The sequence below is a fragment of the Quercus lobata genome, chromosome 2 (genome assembly GCF_001633185.2).
Source record: "Quercus lobata isolate SW786 chromosome 2, ValleyOak3.0 Primary Assembly, whole genome shotgun sequence".
NCBI lineage: Eukaryota > Viridiplantae > Streptophyta > Magnoliopsida > Fagales > Fagaceae > Quercus > Quercus lobata.
In genome coordinates this window covers 53458790-53477940 of record NC_044905.1, presented here as the reverse complement: position 1 = coordinate 53477940, position 19151 = coordinate 53458790, and the positions used below count along the sequence as shown (strand labels likewise).

The window sequence follows — 19151 nt, the reverse complement described above, 5'->3', positions numbered from 1 at the left end:
TTGTAAACCAATATTTTAGGTATTTTTAACCTCCTTTAATGTCGATGATAAAAGACAGCTCTCTCTTGCAGTCTGCCACTTCTCGCCTCCTAATCTCAGTTGGGAAAGCGACAAAGGGGTGAGGCCAGGACAGTGCACGTTGCACAACTTTCACACTAGGAAGTCAGGTACACATTGCAGAAAGTATCATCCTGCATAATGAAGATAATATATGATGGGGGTGGGGAAAGGTATTCAAGATACTGCCCAATGTAAAAAAAAAAGGTTAAAATGATGCAAGGTTGATCAATTTCAAGACAAGCTCATCTGACTATTGCAATGAATGTCCACCAACTTTTTACAAGCTTCTTTTTTTTTCTTTTTCCTCTTTTAAGCTTCATCAATCACTGAAATATGCTGAATCTAAGGATCTGTGTGCAAATGTAGGATTACCACAATTTAAGACTAAGACCCAAGTTAAATTACAATGCAGATTGAAGAAGCAAAATTTGGTTGTATACGATAGCAAGGCTACAGTCCAGTGTCAGTCACTTCTGCAACGAAAATATCTTGGCCCCAATATCTCAGGCCAACCACAACCAAGTATTAAACAGGATCTACCATGAACACTGTGAAGCAATTGCATAATGTCAGTTTTAAGCTGCAATCAACCCTAAATGGATGAAGATGCAAATCACCAATCACCATCACGAGTCTTTTAACTGGTTGTATTGTATCAAGATACCTGGTGAAGCTGTTTTGTCCAATCGAACGGTTCCCAGTCTTTGACAAAACTTTTAACTGCTTCCCTTTGAACCTCAACAGAATCATACCTTCGCCTACGGTGCATGTCTTCTTCTGGCAACTGTAGCATGCCTCTTATAACATTAAGGCCGAAGCTACTTTTAAATTGTGTCTCATCATCGATTACGTGCACAAATCCCTTATACAAACCGAATTCAACATGGAAGTACGGAAAGTTTTTAGGAATTGAAGCACGCAATCCCTTTACACTTGTATCAATAAGCTTCTTTGCATTGTGTTGGCTCCACTCATCTTCGGCTTCATCAATTGCCTACAAGTAAAACAAACTTCTTTTAGAATATTGTAAAATAATTTTATAATTCAAAATCAAACTTGGACACAGATACGTGCATAATACATTTGATGTATAAAACACATTGCAAAATATGTTTATTATCAAGTTCTTGTGAAGAATCATGGTTTTTCTTCTTTTATTTTATTTATTTTTTCTTTCTTGAAACAAATAGGGGGAAATGATTCCACTTGGGCTTATAACTACAGATAATAATAAAATTATCAAAATATTTAAAAACAAAACAATGTACAAAAGTGATGGTAATTGAAATAATGCACAACGGGTTATATATAAAACTGAGATTCCAAAAATAACAAAAAGTTCCCAAAATATTTTGATAAGTGGCGTATTACATTCCTCTTGAAACACAGGCTCAATCTCTTTTCTTCTTTGCAATCAATAAAATATGCTTGGTAAAATTCACTACTTATGCCACCATTACGTAGAAGTAGAACATTGCCCTTATGGAGCTGCCAATAGAATCACAAGTATATTTACATAACTAAAAACAGTTTATTTTTGGAACCCCAAGAGAGAGCACAATCAGCAAAGGTCATTAAAAAAAACATCCCTTCCACCTTTCTCTACAGGCCAAACTCACTCATAAAAAATAAACAAGTTGAGTTCAAAATGTTTTTTATGTTTTTTCTTTACCTCCAGTTTCATTTTGACATTTTCTCAACAAGCATATGATTCAGACAACTGTATAAAATTAGTCAAAGTTGCTCTCCTATAATTTTTCCAAACTGATAGCACTACTTCAATTAAACACTCTTTTCTCCAGCTTCACTTCCCTGATAAACAGTTCCCACTTTACTTCTAAGCTAATTTGCAAATACCCCTTTTGCTAACTACAATGTACAAAGATCATTCAAACATTGCACACCCATGGGGCAGGGGTAGAAAGAGAGAGAGAGAGAATGGCACACTTTTTAATTCACACTAACTACTTCAATAACCCTAGCTAATAAAATGACAAGCAAGTCGATTCCGAATGCTGCATTCATAAGCAAATTAGAATATGAAAAATACCTTTTTAAAATATAGAGGAGCCTCTTTAGCAATGTCTTGGGGTAATGGAATACACTCAATCAAACAATGGCGGCGTTGTTGTGCCAAACCCATCACTGTTTCAAGAAACACTACATCCCTCTCTTGCTTTGCAAACATCATGATAAGGCATTTCTTGAAGTTGCGAATTTCATCCCACACATTATCATCAACAGTTCTTGTGGCCGATTCATGCTGTAGAAAAAATAACCATCATTTAGGGGCAGGGAGGGCAATATTTCCATATCAATAAAATAGATTGATTTAACAGGAAAAAGAAAGTATGTAGAGGAATCAAGTTAATCTCACCTGCAGTGGTAAAATGCAGCAATGACCAGGCACCACAGGCTGTGAATGTGGCAACATCAAGTATGTGAAATTTGCTATCGAAACAATAAGATGTTTTGGCACTTTTGGATTCTCAAAGCAAAAAAGACACCGCTCTTTTTGTGTTAAGAGACGTGTATTCTTCTGTGTAACCTTATGCTCATTATCTCCACCCTTCTTCCCAGCCTTTTTACTAGGACCAACTTCAAAATCATATTCATCATCTGCCTGACCATAAGTAGTATATTTTTTGTTCTGCATTATCTTTCGAGCTAGATGCATATCAGTATCATCCTCTTCCTTCTTTTGTCGAACAGATCTATCCTGCATAATATATCTGGGTAAAAGGGAACAAATCAATGTAATGATAACACCACCAAATGTGTTACAGGAATAAGAGAGATATTGAAAGCAAACTATACAAGTTTTTACACACCAAAAAATAAAAATGAAAAATAAAAACCCTATCCAATACTCCATTATAAAAAGGAAAAGAACCCACCCACCCACCCATGCACACACACGAGTTAAGTCCATCTTTGTTGTTATAAATTCCATTAAATACAATACTTATTTCCTTATGTAATGAGCTTCAAGCATTTGAACAAAAGAAATAGAATCCCCCTCCCACCCCACCAACCCATGCAAACACACGAGTTGAGTCCATCTTTGCAGCTATAAATTCCAATTCCATAAATACAACACTTATAAAATGACCTTGGATTTGAACAAAAGAAACAGATCCCTTTCCCTCCCCCACCCCCCCAAAACCAGGGAAAAAAAATCACAATATGCATAATTACCTGCTTGAGCTTCTCTCATTTTGTGGCTTAATTGAATTATCCCCACCATCCTGCTTTGCCTTGATCTTCTCTGCTTCTTGCTAATAAAAAGAACCAAAAACAAAAAAAAAAAGGATAACTCCAATTAATAACCTGAAGCAAAAGGTAGTTTACCAAGTACAATGACACTTCAAATATGAACGCTTTCCCATGCATACTCCACAGGAGCATTAGTTTGCGTTTTTACCATTCAGTTTGTATTGTAAATGTTTAATGAATTATGGTCACCTTAAGATTCTAGATTATACCACTCTAAAGAAGTAAGGTAGGGAAAAAAGGTTCATAAAAAGGGAAAACAATATAAAATTATCTTCTGCCACATCCCAAAGCACACAATTTGAATACATACTTGTGGAGAAATATAATTACAACTTATAACATGCATCGCTAAATTCAAACAATATTATAGCACAGCAAGGAAAATCTTGTTTTCACCTCTAAGACTCAATCAAAACCAATTTCTTCATTTTATTTTAAATTGGAGACATGGCATGGGGGGAGAAAATCCAGCACTAGAAAGAAAAGTGACAAGCCTAAACCCCAGAAACCACAAAGCAAGATGAGCTATACAAAAAGCAGCCAAGTCACCTTACAAGATACTGTCTTCACCCACCTGAACTAAGAAATCTCAAGGACTTCATGATAATATAACCCTAAATATCTCAATTCTTTCACCATTAAATTTCTTGTTATTCATGAAATGACCAAAATTAGCTAAAAAATGAACACCTTTAACTACTTCCAAATAGACATGCAGTATCAAGGAAAGGACGTGGAAATTCCTTTCTAGCATGCCAGACATTTAACCCTAATTGCTAAGGCCCCTTGGGTGTTTACAAAGCTTTTCCCCCCAAATTAAAAGTGTCAATGACAGTTTCCTAAATTTAATTTTCTTCGAATTAGTTTCTCCAACAAAGCTGTGTATGTCACAAAATTCAAAAAATCACTGGAGAGAGAGAAACTTGAGATTCTTCATGTGAAACCTAAACCAGAGAGAAGAGAGCAGGAAAGTTGAACAGCATAGAGATTTCATCTTACCAAAAGTTTATTCGCTTCTTCATGCTTTCCTTTCATACGAAGCTGAAAAGCCTTAGCTGCCAATTGGTTTGCACTGAGTGCATCATTAGCCACTGCGCTGCCTTCACTAGATTGGTTCATTTGTGATGAAACAAATCTTGACTCCACATTTCCCTCAACAGAACCACCAGGATCATTATTTTGCTGCCGAAGAACCTTTTGCATAAAGCTTCCATCATTGTTAAACTTATTTAAGCTTGATACAGCAGCCTTGATGAAGTCAGCATCCTTGGAAGATTGATTTTGACTTTTCCCCTTTCCCCAAGATAAAGAATCTTTAACTTTAGGTTCCCTCATTTTATGATGCTGGAATGATACATCCTTCAAGTAGTTCCTATCATTGTTCTGACAAGCACAAACATGTAACTTGTAAGCATAAGTGAAGTGATTCTTCTTTTCACTTTAAACAATGACAATAATTTTCACCTCAAATAGAACAACCATTTATACTGACAAAAAACCAGTTATGCAATAGAGAATGGCCAGTTACCTTTTCAATATCCCTCTCGCTTTGATCGTCAGAACCTGGCTTCTGTTCCTCAGTTAGCCCCCTCTTTCTATCTTTTATGGCATGTAGATGAGCACGAGATGGGGCAGCTTTACGAGACGCTACAGATACGGCAAGTTGACCAACAGAACCCCACCGTTCTTCAACAACCTGAACAATTTCATCACTTAAAAAACAGCCAATTTTTTTTTATAGAGATACTTGAAAATATCTGAAAGTTAAGGTACAATACCTGATTAAGCCTTCGTCCTTCTCGAGCTGCTTGCTCTTGTGCACGCTTCAAGGCTTTAAGTCTCCAGCTTGCACCTCCATCTCCAACAACTGAAGAAGACAAAAGTTTGTCCCCACTGGCTTTGCTCCCATCAGTATCTTCTGGATAACCACCACCATTATCCTTCCAATAAGGATTCATCTCCCTGGGATGCACCTTCTTTACCTGATTAAAAGGAAAAAAGAAAAAGAAAAAAAAGAAGAGCAAATGAGGTCACCATGCTCTCATAACAAACAAGTGGGACAGGAAACAAAGGAGACATACATGTTTCAGGCAAACAGAATATGCACATACATGATACACTTTGGAACACAGAGCAGCAGAAGTGTGACATATTGACTAAATTTCAAACAAGTATTCATTTTATCTTATTTTTAAAAAGTATAGTTATTTTTGTGCAAATCCCAAAAGGAGTTGTACAAAAATGATCATGCATCACAACCAAAATAAAAGAACTAAGCAGTTACATTTTTCGTTTATGTTTTCTTCTGTTAACATAATAAATGATTGGCAAAAAACAGACATAATTTTTTCCATATGGAAATATGCCCCATTGTGTGTTAACTTGTAAAGAATGTCAAAAAAAATAATCATGTAACTAAACTACCAATCTAATAATTTCTAAAAAAATTCAAAGAACAGAGAAATGGGGAGGCGGGTGCAGCAATTTAAACAAAACAACGATAACGATAGACTACATATTACAACAGCTAAAGCTTCATGCTAGCTCTCAAAGTAAAGAGTATACCTCCTCGGTTGGAGTTTCCTCAAATTTGTCATCAACAATCATCGCAGGCCTTTCGTCCCTCTTTTCCCCAGGTCTAAGCATCCATTCTAATCCCATCTCTTTTCTCACGATTTCCTTCTCTTTCAAGGAATCAGTTCCTGCACCACTATCTGCAAAATTCGAAACAACCAAAACATATTAATCCACTATCATAAATAATGTCATAACATTCAAACAATAAAACAACATAGAATTCAGCCAAAGCAAAAGGCAGCATAGAATGCATACCAGACAAGTCATCTCGAGCCCCACTTCCCTTGCTCTTTCTCCTTCCATCTTCTCTATTTCTCAATCCCTTCTTAGACCTATCACTATCCTCATCATCCCCCGACCTATCGCCCTTACTTCTCTTACTCTTACTCTTTCTCTTATCCCGACCCTTCTTTGCTTCTTCGTCGGAACTGCCCTCACTTTCACCCGAAGAATACTCCTCCGAAGAGTACCATTTCTTCTTCTTCTTGCTAGAAGGTTTCTTAATTCTCTCGAGTTCATCATCATCTGAACTACTGTACCTAGAACTCTTCTTCCCTTTCTTCCTATGTTTTTCCTTTCTACTACTAGAATTTTTCCTCTCTTTTATAGAATCATCCGAATCACTATCCTTTGCCTAACACACAAAACACAAATTCGAAGGACAATAAGCCAAAGTTTAACAAAAACAAAACGCACAGTTCCTTAGAAACCAAAATTAAACAAAAAAGAAAAGTAACGGGAATTACTTTGTCAAGCTTTTCACGGGGAACGAATTTGAGCCCTGCAAGCATTGTGCTACAAACAAAAAATTCAACAGAGGTATATACAAAAACAAAAATTAAATCGTCCTGCGAATAATAAAAATCAAGATCTGTGTCAGTCAGTGATTCAGATTATACAAAAAATAAAATAAAATAAAAACCGAACAAAGAGATGGATGACTTACACACGTAGAGAGAACTCGGTGAAGAGCACCGCCAAATCGTGATGGCGATTCGCGGCCTCAACCTTTGACGGCGGGTATGTACACCACCAGCTTTTGAAGTCGGCAGGGGCGGAGAGACCGAGAGAGAGCTGAAGCCTAAGAGAGGCGGAGAGAGAGATTCGGGTTTTTTTTTTTTTCTAAAAAAAATTCCGAAACCGACCCGAATATTCTCAGACCCGCCCAAAATGGTGGGTCGGGTCCCTGCTCAGCCCTGACTCACTTCTTACAAGACTTTTCAATAAATATAAAGTTTCAAGGTTTTTTATTTTATTTTATTTTATAATTATAATATTTTATTTTATAATTATAATCTATGGGATTAAAGCAACTAGTGAAGTAACTAATATGCATAGAATTTGAATTTCGGGGTTTAAGATATGCTTTAATTCATTAAATTTCAAAAAATGTAATATAATAGGATTTTATTTAGTAAAGACTCGAGTCTAATTTATAACATCCTTTTATTTTATGCTCTGTAGTGTTATTACTTGTGAAACCTTGGGTTTGAAATATATTGGTGACTTGTTTTTTAGACTTAATTTTAATTAGAAATTTTGGCATGACTTTTTTTTTTTTAATTTACATATTTATTTTATAATTTCTCAAACTTATTTTTATGTTTATTTAATTTTTTTTAGTTTAACTTACATCTGACCTAATGACTCAACTCTTAGACCAAGTTAACATCCAATATGTGTTTAATAACCATGCTTAATATTCCGTCCAAAGGAATCAGTACCATACAAGAATCAACAATAACAAAATATGAACCATACCGACTATTTAAATAGGAATTTTTTTTTTTTTTTACTTCACTATTTAATTAGGAATTGATTTTTAGTAATTCCAACTTGAAATCTCAACAATTTTACCGATTGATTCTAAAAAAAAAAAATGGTTTTACTAGTTTGAGTTAATTAAAACCCACTTTGTTATATTACTCTAGCTGTCTATCACACAGCAACACGTTTGCTGGGTAGTTGTTAGGCTCCTATGCTCCATAGTCCCTGTCAACTGCCTCGGAAAGTCAAGAGCGAAAAAGAACAACAAAAAAATCTCAATGAATTAAAGAATTAAGTAGCCCACCATTAGATTAGATAAGAGTTTTGGTCCCAACTCGCAATAATTATATATGAGTGGGTCTATTTATTTAAGATAAGAGCCAGCAGGTCCTAAAATAAAAAATCGTTTTCAACTCTCTCATAATGCTGCCATTTTTTTTTTCTTCTAGGCAGTGATGGGTTCGGTAATTGGTACACAGCCCAGTTGCTTATATTTATTCTGGTCTACTAAAGTTTTACAACAATCACACCCACTTCATAGTCCAGAAATATTTTATGTTCTCTAGTGTTATTACTTGTGAAACCTTGGGTTTTGAAATATATTTGCTGACTTTTTTTTAGACTTACTTTTAATTAGGAATTTTGGCATGACTATTTTTTTAATTTACATATTTATTTTATAATTTCTCAAACTTATTTTTACGTGTATTTAATTTTTTTTTTTTTAGTTTACCTTACATCTAACCTAATGTCTTCACTCTTAGACCAAGTTAGCATCCAATCTGTGTTTAATAACCATGCTCAATATTCCACCCAAAGGAATCAATACCATACGGGAATCAACAATAGCACAATATGAACCATACCGACTATTTACATAGGAACTGATACTATTCTAAAACGTACTTAATAAGTTACCAATATGTGTGTGTACTGGTAACTCCAAAACAATACACAAGTATCAAAATATTTTGCTTCCGTGACAAAACCAAAACAATTTTTAAGTACAATATTGAATACTTTAATTCCTTCTCTATTGCAAATTCTACCATAAATTTATTAATAGGATATATGATCTATCATTTATGTGACAAAAATATTGAATAACTATGTCCTTTTAGCTAAAGAAAGTATTTTAAAAAAAATAAAAAATACACAAATTCCATGTGGTTTCCCCTCTTAGATTTTGAGTGTAATACTTATTCATGTGACATTGTCTTATGTGTAGATCATTAATTGTGTAACACTTAATTAGACCTAGCAAATAAGTTTATTAGATTTGAGTCATAAATGGGTCTTCATAAATGAGTTTCGGCATAATTTGAGTCAACCATGTGGTTCAAGTTGATTTGAATATTTCACATGAAGTAATAATAATATATATGATGGTGATGATGATCATATTGTGTGTGTGCGTGTTTTTTTTTTTTTTTTTTTCAATATAAATAAGAAAACAAATAGCAACTACTCAAAAATAAAATTCTTAAGTTTACATAATTCACAGTCATAAATCATATCATCACTGATGATGCTCAGATCGTCAGTAGAAATGTTCGTCCAGAGGGGAGTCGTCCTCAACTTGTCCTGATCCTGCAACAAGTCAAGCTATGAAAAGAAAAGACATGGTCACCGGTGTGGTGTCTGCCACAGGGCCTCCAATGCCAAAGTTAGAATGACTACAATAACGAAATGTCAGACATAGTGTGTTCTTTTGTGTATGTATACCTATCTTTTAGACCTTATGGGTGGGTATTTATACAAGTGTTTTCCTCTTCTTTCTAGCTGTTGGTGCTGCCTTAATGGTGATTTTACTCTCGTATCAGTAACGCCTTCATCGGACATTGATGGCGGATTATCTCCCCAACGGTATAGAATTTCATCAATGATTAAGGACGGACGAGTCTGTTCTAGCCTGATGACGATCACTAGTTGGACGGTTCCTAAAATTGTCCCCGTCATCGTGTCTTCTTATGGATGAAGGTATAATCGGGATCATCAATCGCTACAAAAGAATGAAAAAGAATATTAAATTTTACGGACCATATCAAGTTATCAAACTCCTTTAGTGCATCTATTACATATAAAATAAAAATAAATTTAAATTACCTAGAAAGATAACTAAATCCTCTCTCAAAAAAAAAAAGAAAAAAAAAAGATAACTAAATCATAAAATTTTAAGAATATAATATAAAATATTAGGTAGAGAAAAATAAGTAAATCTTTCAAATGAATTTCACCTCAGTCTACTCAATGTTAGTAGTAGATCCATCAATGAAAATTAGGTAGAGAAAAATAAGTAAATCTTTCAAATGAATTTCACCTCAGTCTACTCAATGTTAGTAATAGATCCATCAATGAAAATATTCTTACTTGAGAATTGCATCTCAAGTTGGCAAGTAAATTTTAGTCAATATTTTCATTTCAATGCAATATTTTAATATAATTTTAGCATACAATGAAATTGGGTCAATAAAGAATTAAAATTTTATAACTACTATTCTATAAATGAATTGAATATTACTTTCAAATCTATATAACCAACTTTGAGTGCAAATCAATGTTTACCAATTCTCAAGCAAAGATAAGATTGATACTAAATAAGAATTTATGGGTTTGTTTGGATACCACTTATTTTACTGAAAACATTATAGCAAAATAATATACTATATATATATATATATATATATATATATTTTTTTTTTCTTTAAACATCTCTCTCTCTCTCTCAATTGAGAGCCACCACGACTCTCTCCTTCCTCTTTGTGTTTAAGAGCAAGATCTTTGCATATTGTCCTCCATATTGCTAGTTGTTTTTCTCTTAATAATTTGAAGACTAAAAGACCATACATTTCCCAATTTTCTTTTCAGACAAATTATGCTTAGTTGTAGTATCAACTCATTGGTTCTTCTAAAATACCTTGGAGGATAGAATGCCTCTTTTCTTTGTTTTTTTTTTCCAAAATGGACTTAAAATCAAGCTTATAGGCCTCATGCTTATAAACCTCATCTAGTCATCCCTTGGCTCACTACTAAGCAAAAATAAAAATAGGAAAATGAGACTAGATGATGTAGAACAGACAATACATGCCTTCCTGGAATAACAAGGGTGCCAGAAATCACAATGCAAGATCAAATGGTGGTGCCAGTAGGGGCCATCGGGGCGACAATGTCGGGATTGCATGAAATTTGGCAGGTTGAAGAGAAACAGCATTTTGATCAAATTCATGATTATGAGCATCGCCTAAATTTAGGCAAATTCCTTCGTTAAGGCCCCAAAAACTATGTTTTGCTATTTATAGTAATATTTGTTTTTCCTTAATAACTTTTAGTTTAAAAATCATAATAAGGTCTCGTCTGATTTGGGACGTCTCTTAGAGACAGTATTTTCAATTTCCGCAATTATCTAAATTTTGCTATTTTTGGCAAAAATCACTATTTTGCCACCTAATTACATGATTAGCGCGGATTATGGTTTTTGGGCGTTTTTATAGCCGTCTTAGGGTTTCTTTTATTATTTAAACATATTGTAACCTTCAGGACAATCCAGTTTTTCAGATTTATAAAATATATACTTTGTCTATTTCTCTCTGGTGGATTCCAAAGCCTTATCACATCCTCAAGGGACTCCTCATGGATTCAAGGTTTTCATTTAGAAATTAACGTATTTAGTTTCTTTTTCTATTCAAAAAACAACGTGTTTGTTTTCTTGTAGCTTCTGCAACATCACTAGAGCACTCCATTGTTAGTTGCATGGTAGAAGAATGTATATTTTTTAAGGAGCCTATTTGCAACTGACTTTGCTAGCAAAAACCAATTGCCTTAAAATGGAGATGATAATAGAGAAAAAGGGAAAGAGTGAACGAGGAGGGACCTCAATTTTTGTCACTTGCCTTAGAAGCATTCAAACGAGATCAGTTTTGATTGCTTCTTGTCTCACTACGAGCTTTCTACACAATACATTACCTTCTTTTTTTCCTTCCTTTTTTATCTGAATGTTTTTTAATAGGCAAATATATGATTACTTCATGGAACATTCTGAGTTCAGTTTCTCAAAAAAAAAACATTCTGAGTTCTGACAAAGTCTAAAATTTAGAAGAAACATTCAGACAAAGTACAGACTAAAGGAGAATCAAGAATAGTTCATGCTTCCTTTGGGCATATATATCTGAAATGACTCATTGTTAATTGTCATCTAGCAATTCCAAGCTACCTCCTACACCAGTGACAGATATGCCCATAATACATTTGACAATAATTGGTCCCATAATACATGTGACAATAAATGGAAAAAGATAGCCTACCAACAGCACAAAATTTCTCAAACCAAAAATAAATGTGAAATGGTGATTGAAATTGAAATAATTAGCCTTCAATCTAAAAGCATTGCACTTCGTAATCATCTATTACTTCGCTCCCAACCTACGCCACCAGCCCACTAGTGTTACGTGGTGCACCATCATCAAAACTCAAATCATTTCCGGCAATGAATACTCTGAATATAAGGTGGTCATGTTCGGTCATATCATAATCATGAAGAAATATATCTGTGTCCGGTAATTTGGCTAAAGTCCAAAAATTGTATAGTGAACTTTGAGTTAAAATGCGAATGACACTTTTTAAATTTAACTTAAATTCATTTCAATCCTCTAAATTTATTTTCATTCAATTGAGTTTTATAAATTTTAAATTTATTCAATTCAGACATTTTGTCCAATTTTGTTAAAAAAATTGTCATTAAAACAACATTATTTTCACATGAAAAAAAAAAAATTAATAAAAATATTTTATAGATTTTTTGTGTAAGGATTTTTTTCCATTTTTTTCATTAGTTAATTGCATACTTAACGGCATTTTCAAAAAAAATGAAATTAGACAAAATGTCTGAATTAAATAAATTTGAAACTTAAATGACTTAATTGAACAAAAATAAATTACAATCAAACTTAAAGGCTACAATTTACATTTTAACCTTAAATTAATGATATTATTATGTATATAATATATTAAAGTTGCAGCATAATCAAAATTCAAATTGAATACAAATCAACTTCTCATTGTAGTCTAATTTTAAGCCAAGCATTTAGAGTCGTGTCCATTTTAATTTTCTTAATATTAGTGTCAAGTAACACATTTATAATACTCAACACAAAATTCAAGGAAATTAATTCACTTATCTAGATAAGACCACTTTGGTTGAATGTTTATGTGTGTAACACACAAGTAATTAACTATCTAGTTTGACTTTGAAAAACAAACTAGATAAAGTATAATTATATTTAAAAAATGAATATCTGAAAAGCAGTAAATAAATTAACTTTAAATAAGCTAACTAATAAATTATTAAACCAACGAACCCTATAGAATTTGGGCCTTATACCATGCACATAGGGATGTAGGATTATAGAAGTTGCAGTCTCAAAAAGATCATAAACTATTAATCTACCTCACATAGGTGCATCAAGCTCTGAATCTGATTAATAATTAGTCAAGCCAATAAAAGTATGATTACTGAATATTAATTAAGTAGGGAAGCTGTCCTGACTCGGACTCCTCACTAGGCATTATATCTTTGGAGAGGAACAGCCATTATTATATTGCTTATTATTAGTTGTACAGGTGAAATAAACTTGAAAAATTCCAACCACCATCTTCAGCAATTTGCAAAAAAATTGACTCCCTAACCAACCTTTTGCTTATATAAAATAAAATCAGATGCTGAAAGTGAAACCCAGAGGAGGGCAAATAAATAAAACAAAAAGGATTTAGTAATAGTACGTACAACTCAAATCTTTTATATAATGCACCAACTAGACCGACAACCTATATAGCTTGAATCTATATATAAATATAACCTTGAGTCTGACCTTTCTATTGATGTATGTTATTGTGAATCGTAGGAAACTAGTTAGCTAACATATGAATTACCTTTTTTGATAATCAATTTGCATAATTACCTAATATGTGAATTGCGTGTTGCATTGAAGTGAGAATGATGACTTAATAAGCAGCTAGTAGTGTAGGGGGCAGGAAAAATTCTATTTTGTATGGCATGATACATTGGTAAAATTATTATGGGTACAATTGATGTTCGACTTTCTCATTTCAAGTTTTTTTTTTTACAAGATATAAATTCTAATCTAACTTAATCTAAGTGTATATATATGTAAAACTTCCTCCTGGAGACTTGAACCCCGGTTCTTGCACCTCACATCCCACAAGTACCCACACCCTACAAGCACTTATACTTTTGGAGTAATCACCGCACGTGACCACCGCATTAAGGGTGTGCGGTGGTTCATTTCAAGTTTTTTAAAATCTTGTGGATTTGAGTTAGTTCAATGAAAGTCTCTCTTGTCATTGAATAAAAAATCTAGAATTCAAACTCTTACATTAAAAATTAATTAGTGTGTTAGTTTAATGATGAAAAGTAATCATAATAAAGGGGACATCATAGATTTAAAAGATCATGTAACTTACATCCTAGGCTCCTAGCTACTAGCATCAGTTAGTCCACGTGGAATGGCTTTGCCATTTACCCCAACACAAATGTGTATTTTCACTATAATTTAATTACTTATACAATATACACCTTCTTTGTTTTAATGTTAATATTTTATGAATTTCTTCCATCAATAATTTAGTTACAAACAATTATTTGATATGACTTTTATAATATAGTAACTGTTATGTTCACAGTATTACTCATATTATTAAAATTAAAATAAATATAATATATCATATTTAATTATTATGGTTAATCTTAACTGAGAAATATCATACAATTTTGACCATCAATCACAGTTTTTTCTACCAGGTTTTATTTTTACTTTTTTTGGCAAAACTTGGAAAACGGCAAACAAGAACAAATCTATTGGACAGGGTTTTATATATGTACAATAGAGAAGCACAAAACCCAGTGTAAATTCTAAAGAACATAGTTTAAAAATTAATAGCTTTTCAAATTTTTCATTTTGCAAAACTAGCCATTGATAATAATAATAATAATAATTATTATTATTATAAGGACACAGAAATCAAACAGCCCAATCTCACTTAGAATAGTGAGGATTAACAGCTCAACTAGACCCAAATCAATAGATATTTGTAAGAGAGTGGGTTCAACAAAAAGAAGGGCTTAGCCCAAGGACAAAAATAGAGGAAGAAAGACTACATAACACAAATTATGTATTTATATGGCTTGTTACAAGCTTGCCCGAGGAGGCAAGTGATACACAAAATGATACACTGTTCACGCTTTTTTCTCAATGTTCTTGTTCTAACTCTTCTTTTTTCGATATCTATTCTATTGGATCCTTTTCATTTGGAAGTTCCCTTTCCTTATATACTTCTTAACACTTCAAATCTTGACCCCTCATCTCCACCTACCCAAATTCTCATCATGACACTTGCCCCCTTAAGCTTCTGATGAATGTGGTAAAAGAAGCTGCTTAACTGTGAAATCCACTGTTCAGGTCACTTCCTCATTAATGCAGCTGATAAACCTGTTGCCAACCATTTAATGCAGAGGTAGTAAGCTAATTCTCACTGAAAATTTCCCCTACCCCCATGATTCTCTCTCCACACCCTGTCCTTCCCAATTGGAGCTCCCAAAAGTTTTTTGTCTCTTCTCCTCCTCTCCTCGGGTGGATTCCCTCTTCAAGCTTATGATGTCTCAATAATCATGCTAACAGCTCAACAATTCCTTCCTTGGTCCTCAAACCCCCACAATAATAATAATAATAATAATAATAATAATAATAAAATCAATTAAAAAAAAAAACCTTTTAATAAAATTTCACTAGAGCGTGCACTTGTATATGTTCTCGTCCATCGGTGCATGGCAAGCCACTGATCATCAAATACACATGGGGCAATTATTTTTCTAAAATTTCTAAAACAGTGAAGCATGATTAAAAAATTAATAGGAAAAGTGTCTTTTTCCTTTACAAGTTAGTATTAATTATGAATCATGATGCCTCACCAAAAAAAACAAACACAAATCATGAGGGGTATTTGGTTGGTATACCAATCTTATTTCTAATCAGCTTCAAAGAGTATGAAATTAATAATACTAATATAATATAATCAAGAGTTCATACAAATTATCAAACCGCATCATTATTGAAACCATTTATATAATTAGCTTGAATGCAAAGTATCTTTCGTGACACTTCTCCACCATGAAGTTTCATGATATTGAACTTCCCAATGAAAAAAACACAACACCTAACATCCCCAAACAGGTTTTCCTACTAGCCCTTACCTTGATCGTCCTCACAATAATCCCTCTTTGCTTAAACAATGATTCACTGTCACCATTGCCCTCTCCTAAGATCAATACCAACGATTTGAAAAGCATAGAATCTGAGGAGAAATGTGATGTATTTAGTGGAAAATGGGTTCCATTCTCTCAGGGGCCTTATTACACAAATGAAACTTGTGATCTTATCATTGATCAGCAAAACTGCATGAAGTTTGGGAGACCCAATACAGAGTTCTTGAACTGGAGGTGGAAACCAGATGAATGTGAGCTTCCTCTCTTTGATGCTGTTCAGTTTTTGGAGCTTGTCAGAGGGAAATCAATAGCCTTTGTCGGTGACTCTGTAGGAAGGAACCAAATGCAATCATTATTGTGTCTCTTGGTTGGTGTAAGTAGCTCAATTACTCACTCTAGCCTACATTTCCTTTTGCTTGAAGAATGATTGCATGCTCACAACATAACCTCTATGCTGCATCTTTCAGGTGGTTCATCCTGAGGATATCACTCTCAATTATACATCTGACACAATATATTTCAAACGCTGGTTTTATGCTGACTACAATTTTACATTAGCAACACTCTGGTCTCCATTCCTGGTTAAAGCCAGTGATGCAGACCCCAGTGGTCATTCCTACAACAGCATCATGAACCTCTACTTAGACAGGGTTGATGAAGCATGGGCAGCCGAGATTACAACATTCGACTATGTAATCTTCTCAGCCGGACATTGGTTCTTTCGACCATTGATGTTCTATGAAAATGATCAGCTTGTTGGGTGCTACAAGTGCCAACAAGAGAACATCACAGACCTCACACAGTACTACGGATACAGGAAGGCGTTTCGAACTGCTTTTAGAACCATTCTAAGCCTTAAAGATTACAAGGGGGTGACATTTTTGAGGACATTTTCTCCAGCACACTTTGAAAATGGAGACTGGAATAAAGGAGGGAATTGTGTGAGGACAAAGCCCTTTACCGAGGAAGAATTGAGGGTGGATCAATATATTATGGAGATGTACTCGACTCAAATGGAGGAACAAAGAGCTGCAACAAAGGAAGGGAGGAAGAGAGGTTTAGAATTTAGGTTGCTAGATACAACTAAAGCTATGTTGCTGCGGCCAGATGGGCATCCGAACCATTATGGGCACTCCCAAGATAAGAATATAACAATAGCCGACTGTGTCCACTGGTGCTTGCCGGGTCCTATTGACACATGGAATGAGTTTTTGCTTTATATGTTGAGGGAAGGTCAGTTAACATTGGGAAGGAAACTACAGAAAAATGATTAGGGAATTTAGAAATATATTGTTATACATGTCACTGTACTATATATTTATTCTTTCCACCTCAGTAAGGATGTTATATAATCTACACTTATTTATGGGTTCACATGTACTTGCATATCGTATAAATGTCTTTCATCAGAAAAGAGAAAATGATGTTGGACATAATTTAGATTCTATCTGCTGTGATTATCCCGTTGTTCAACTATACTCTCAATTAGTTTATGTAGATGGGTGGAAAAGAAAAGGGAACCACAACAAAGATTCCAGCTAACTCAGAGGTCAGACATACTTGGATTCACCTGTGGGTAGTTTGCAAAACAAGAATGGTTTACTTACTAGGTCGGAGACCAAGCAGCGGGGTTAATTAGAGGCATCCAATGAGCAAGTCAGTTATAAAGTAAAATTATAGAGTAAGAGGGTGATGGAGTAAATACCTTTCTTTCTAGCTGAGGATATTTACAAGGTTCTTTTAGTGGAGGCTGGTGGGTTCTTCCCCATGCAATCAAGAAGGGATTTTGACAATACCCCATTCTCTCATAAATCTATTTTATTTATTTCAACACACAATTTCACAAAACACCCTGCATCTCAATAGTCTAATTCTTACCATCAGTCAAACACTATTCTTTTTTTTTTATTAATTTCTTTCTCACTTCCTCTTTCTTCCTCTCTACCACGAAACCCAACTAAGTGATAATTTTTTTTTATATGCCTTCTAGCTACAGTAGTTCACTGTGGCAAGAAGGCAAAAAAATTTGTCTTTGGCTCCACTAATGTTGGGCACTAAATTGGAGTTTGAGGTGATAAAATAGCTAAAAAGCTATTTTACCACCACCAATGGTGATGCTCTAAGGGAGCTTTATTTATGCCTCCCCATGGGCAGAGGTGATTAGCCTTGTCACTTTGCATTAAATATTGATGAAAGTAAATGATCCTTAATTAATGTTGGGTGTGACGAGGGATGGTATTTTGTTGAAAATGCTTTATTGGCAAAGTAGGTCGGCCGCCAATTTTCACATAAGCTTCTCTAAGGGCCCGTTTGGATTAAGGGGAGAGGGAGGAGAAGTAGAGTAGAGATGGCTAAAAATAGACTAATTTTGGGTTAACTTTACTTTACTCTACTCTCCTTCCCTCCCTTCAATCCAAACGAACCATCCAATATAGATCGCCTCAAATTAGAGGTTTGGCCCCTCTTGGCACCTCTGACCAAAACCCATGCTTGGGGACGTGATCAACTAATTGACCTTCAGCTCCACAGAATGCCTTCAGGTCGATCGAGGGTTGCAGTTTTGGCCCAAGGCTTGCTTGGTTTGGGCCTTCCTAACTTGCTTGTGGGCCTACCCATCCTAAGCTTGTGTGATTTTCCCCCTCTAGAAATAATGCATCATAGAGGATGAGGATGAGACATGATAAAATTCCGTTGTAAAATAATGCCTCATCTGACGCCAAAGCAAAGAAACTACTCATGCCTAGATGAGAATTTGAAAATTTCTTTAAAATGTTCAAAATGGTGAAATTTGTGGGATCTCAATCAATTTAAATTTCAATTCTTTGAACAAATCTGTTTAAATTAAGGAATCAGATTGTTGTGATAGTTACAATGATGGTAGTTTGACAGTGGTGATGATGATGGTGGCGACAGTAATGTGGTGGTTGCAGTGGTGGTTTGTCAACAACAGCTATGGTGCTGGTGGTGGCCACAACGATGGTGGTGTTGACTTGAGAGTATACCACCCTCTGGGGTAATTGTTTTTTCTGTCCACGGTAATCAGAAACACTGAACTTCACCTTTGAAACATGGAACAATTATTCAAGATTGTCTACCAGCTTCTTTACCATTTAAATTTTAGATGGACCAATTTGTAATTAGAACAGAAGACTTGCTCAAAAAAAAAAATTAGAACAGAAGACTTGAATGTAGATTG

General features: G+C 34.4%; 2 protein-coding genes across 3 annotated transcripts; one reads left to right on the top strand and one right to left on the bottom strand.

Moving 5' to 3' along the window:
* Positions 1–140: 140 nt before the first annotated feature.
* On the bottom strand, positions 141–7029 carry LOC115975849 (CWF19-like protein 2). Of its 2 annotated transcripts, none has more exons than XM_031096875.1 (12): positions 6860–7029; positions 6660–6761; positions 6169–6547; positions 5902–6050; positions 5115–5318; positions 4865–5032; positions 4336–4719; positions 3259–3338; positions 2438–2792; positions 2111–2323; positions 725–1054; positions 141–191 (listed from the first exon to the last, which is right to left on the bottom strand). In XM_031096875.1, the coding sequence occupies exons 2-12, from the start codon at positions 6702–6704 to the stop codon at positions 156–158; spliced, it is 2343 nt and encodes a 780-aa protein (XP_030952735.1). In that variant the 5' UTR covers positions 6705–6761; positions 6860–7029; the 3' UTR covers positions 141–155. The 2 variants fall into 2 exon arrangements, with proteins under 2 accessions (XP_030952735.1, XP_030952736.1); XM_031096876.1 differs by lacking the exon at positions 141–191 and adding an exon at positions 288–608.
* An 8742-nt stretch (positions 7030–15771) lies between these two features.
* Positions 15772–17400, top strand: LOC115975848 (protein trichome birefringence-like 19). The gene is made up of 2 exons (XM_031096874.1): positions 15772–16328; positions 16423–17400. Exons 1-2 carry the CDS (start codon positions 15861–15863, stop codon positions 17227–17229), a joined length of 1275 nt encoding a protein of 424 aa, XP_030952734.1. The 5' UTR covers positions 15772–15860; the 3' UTR covers positions 17230–17400.
* Positions 17401–19151: the final 1751 nt, after the last annotated feature.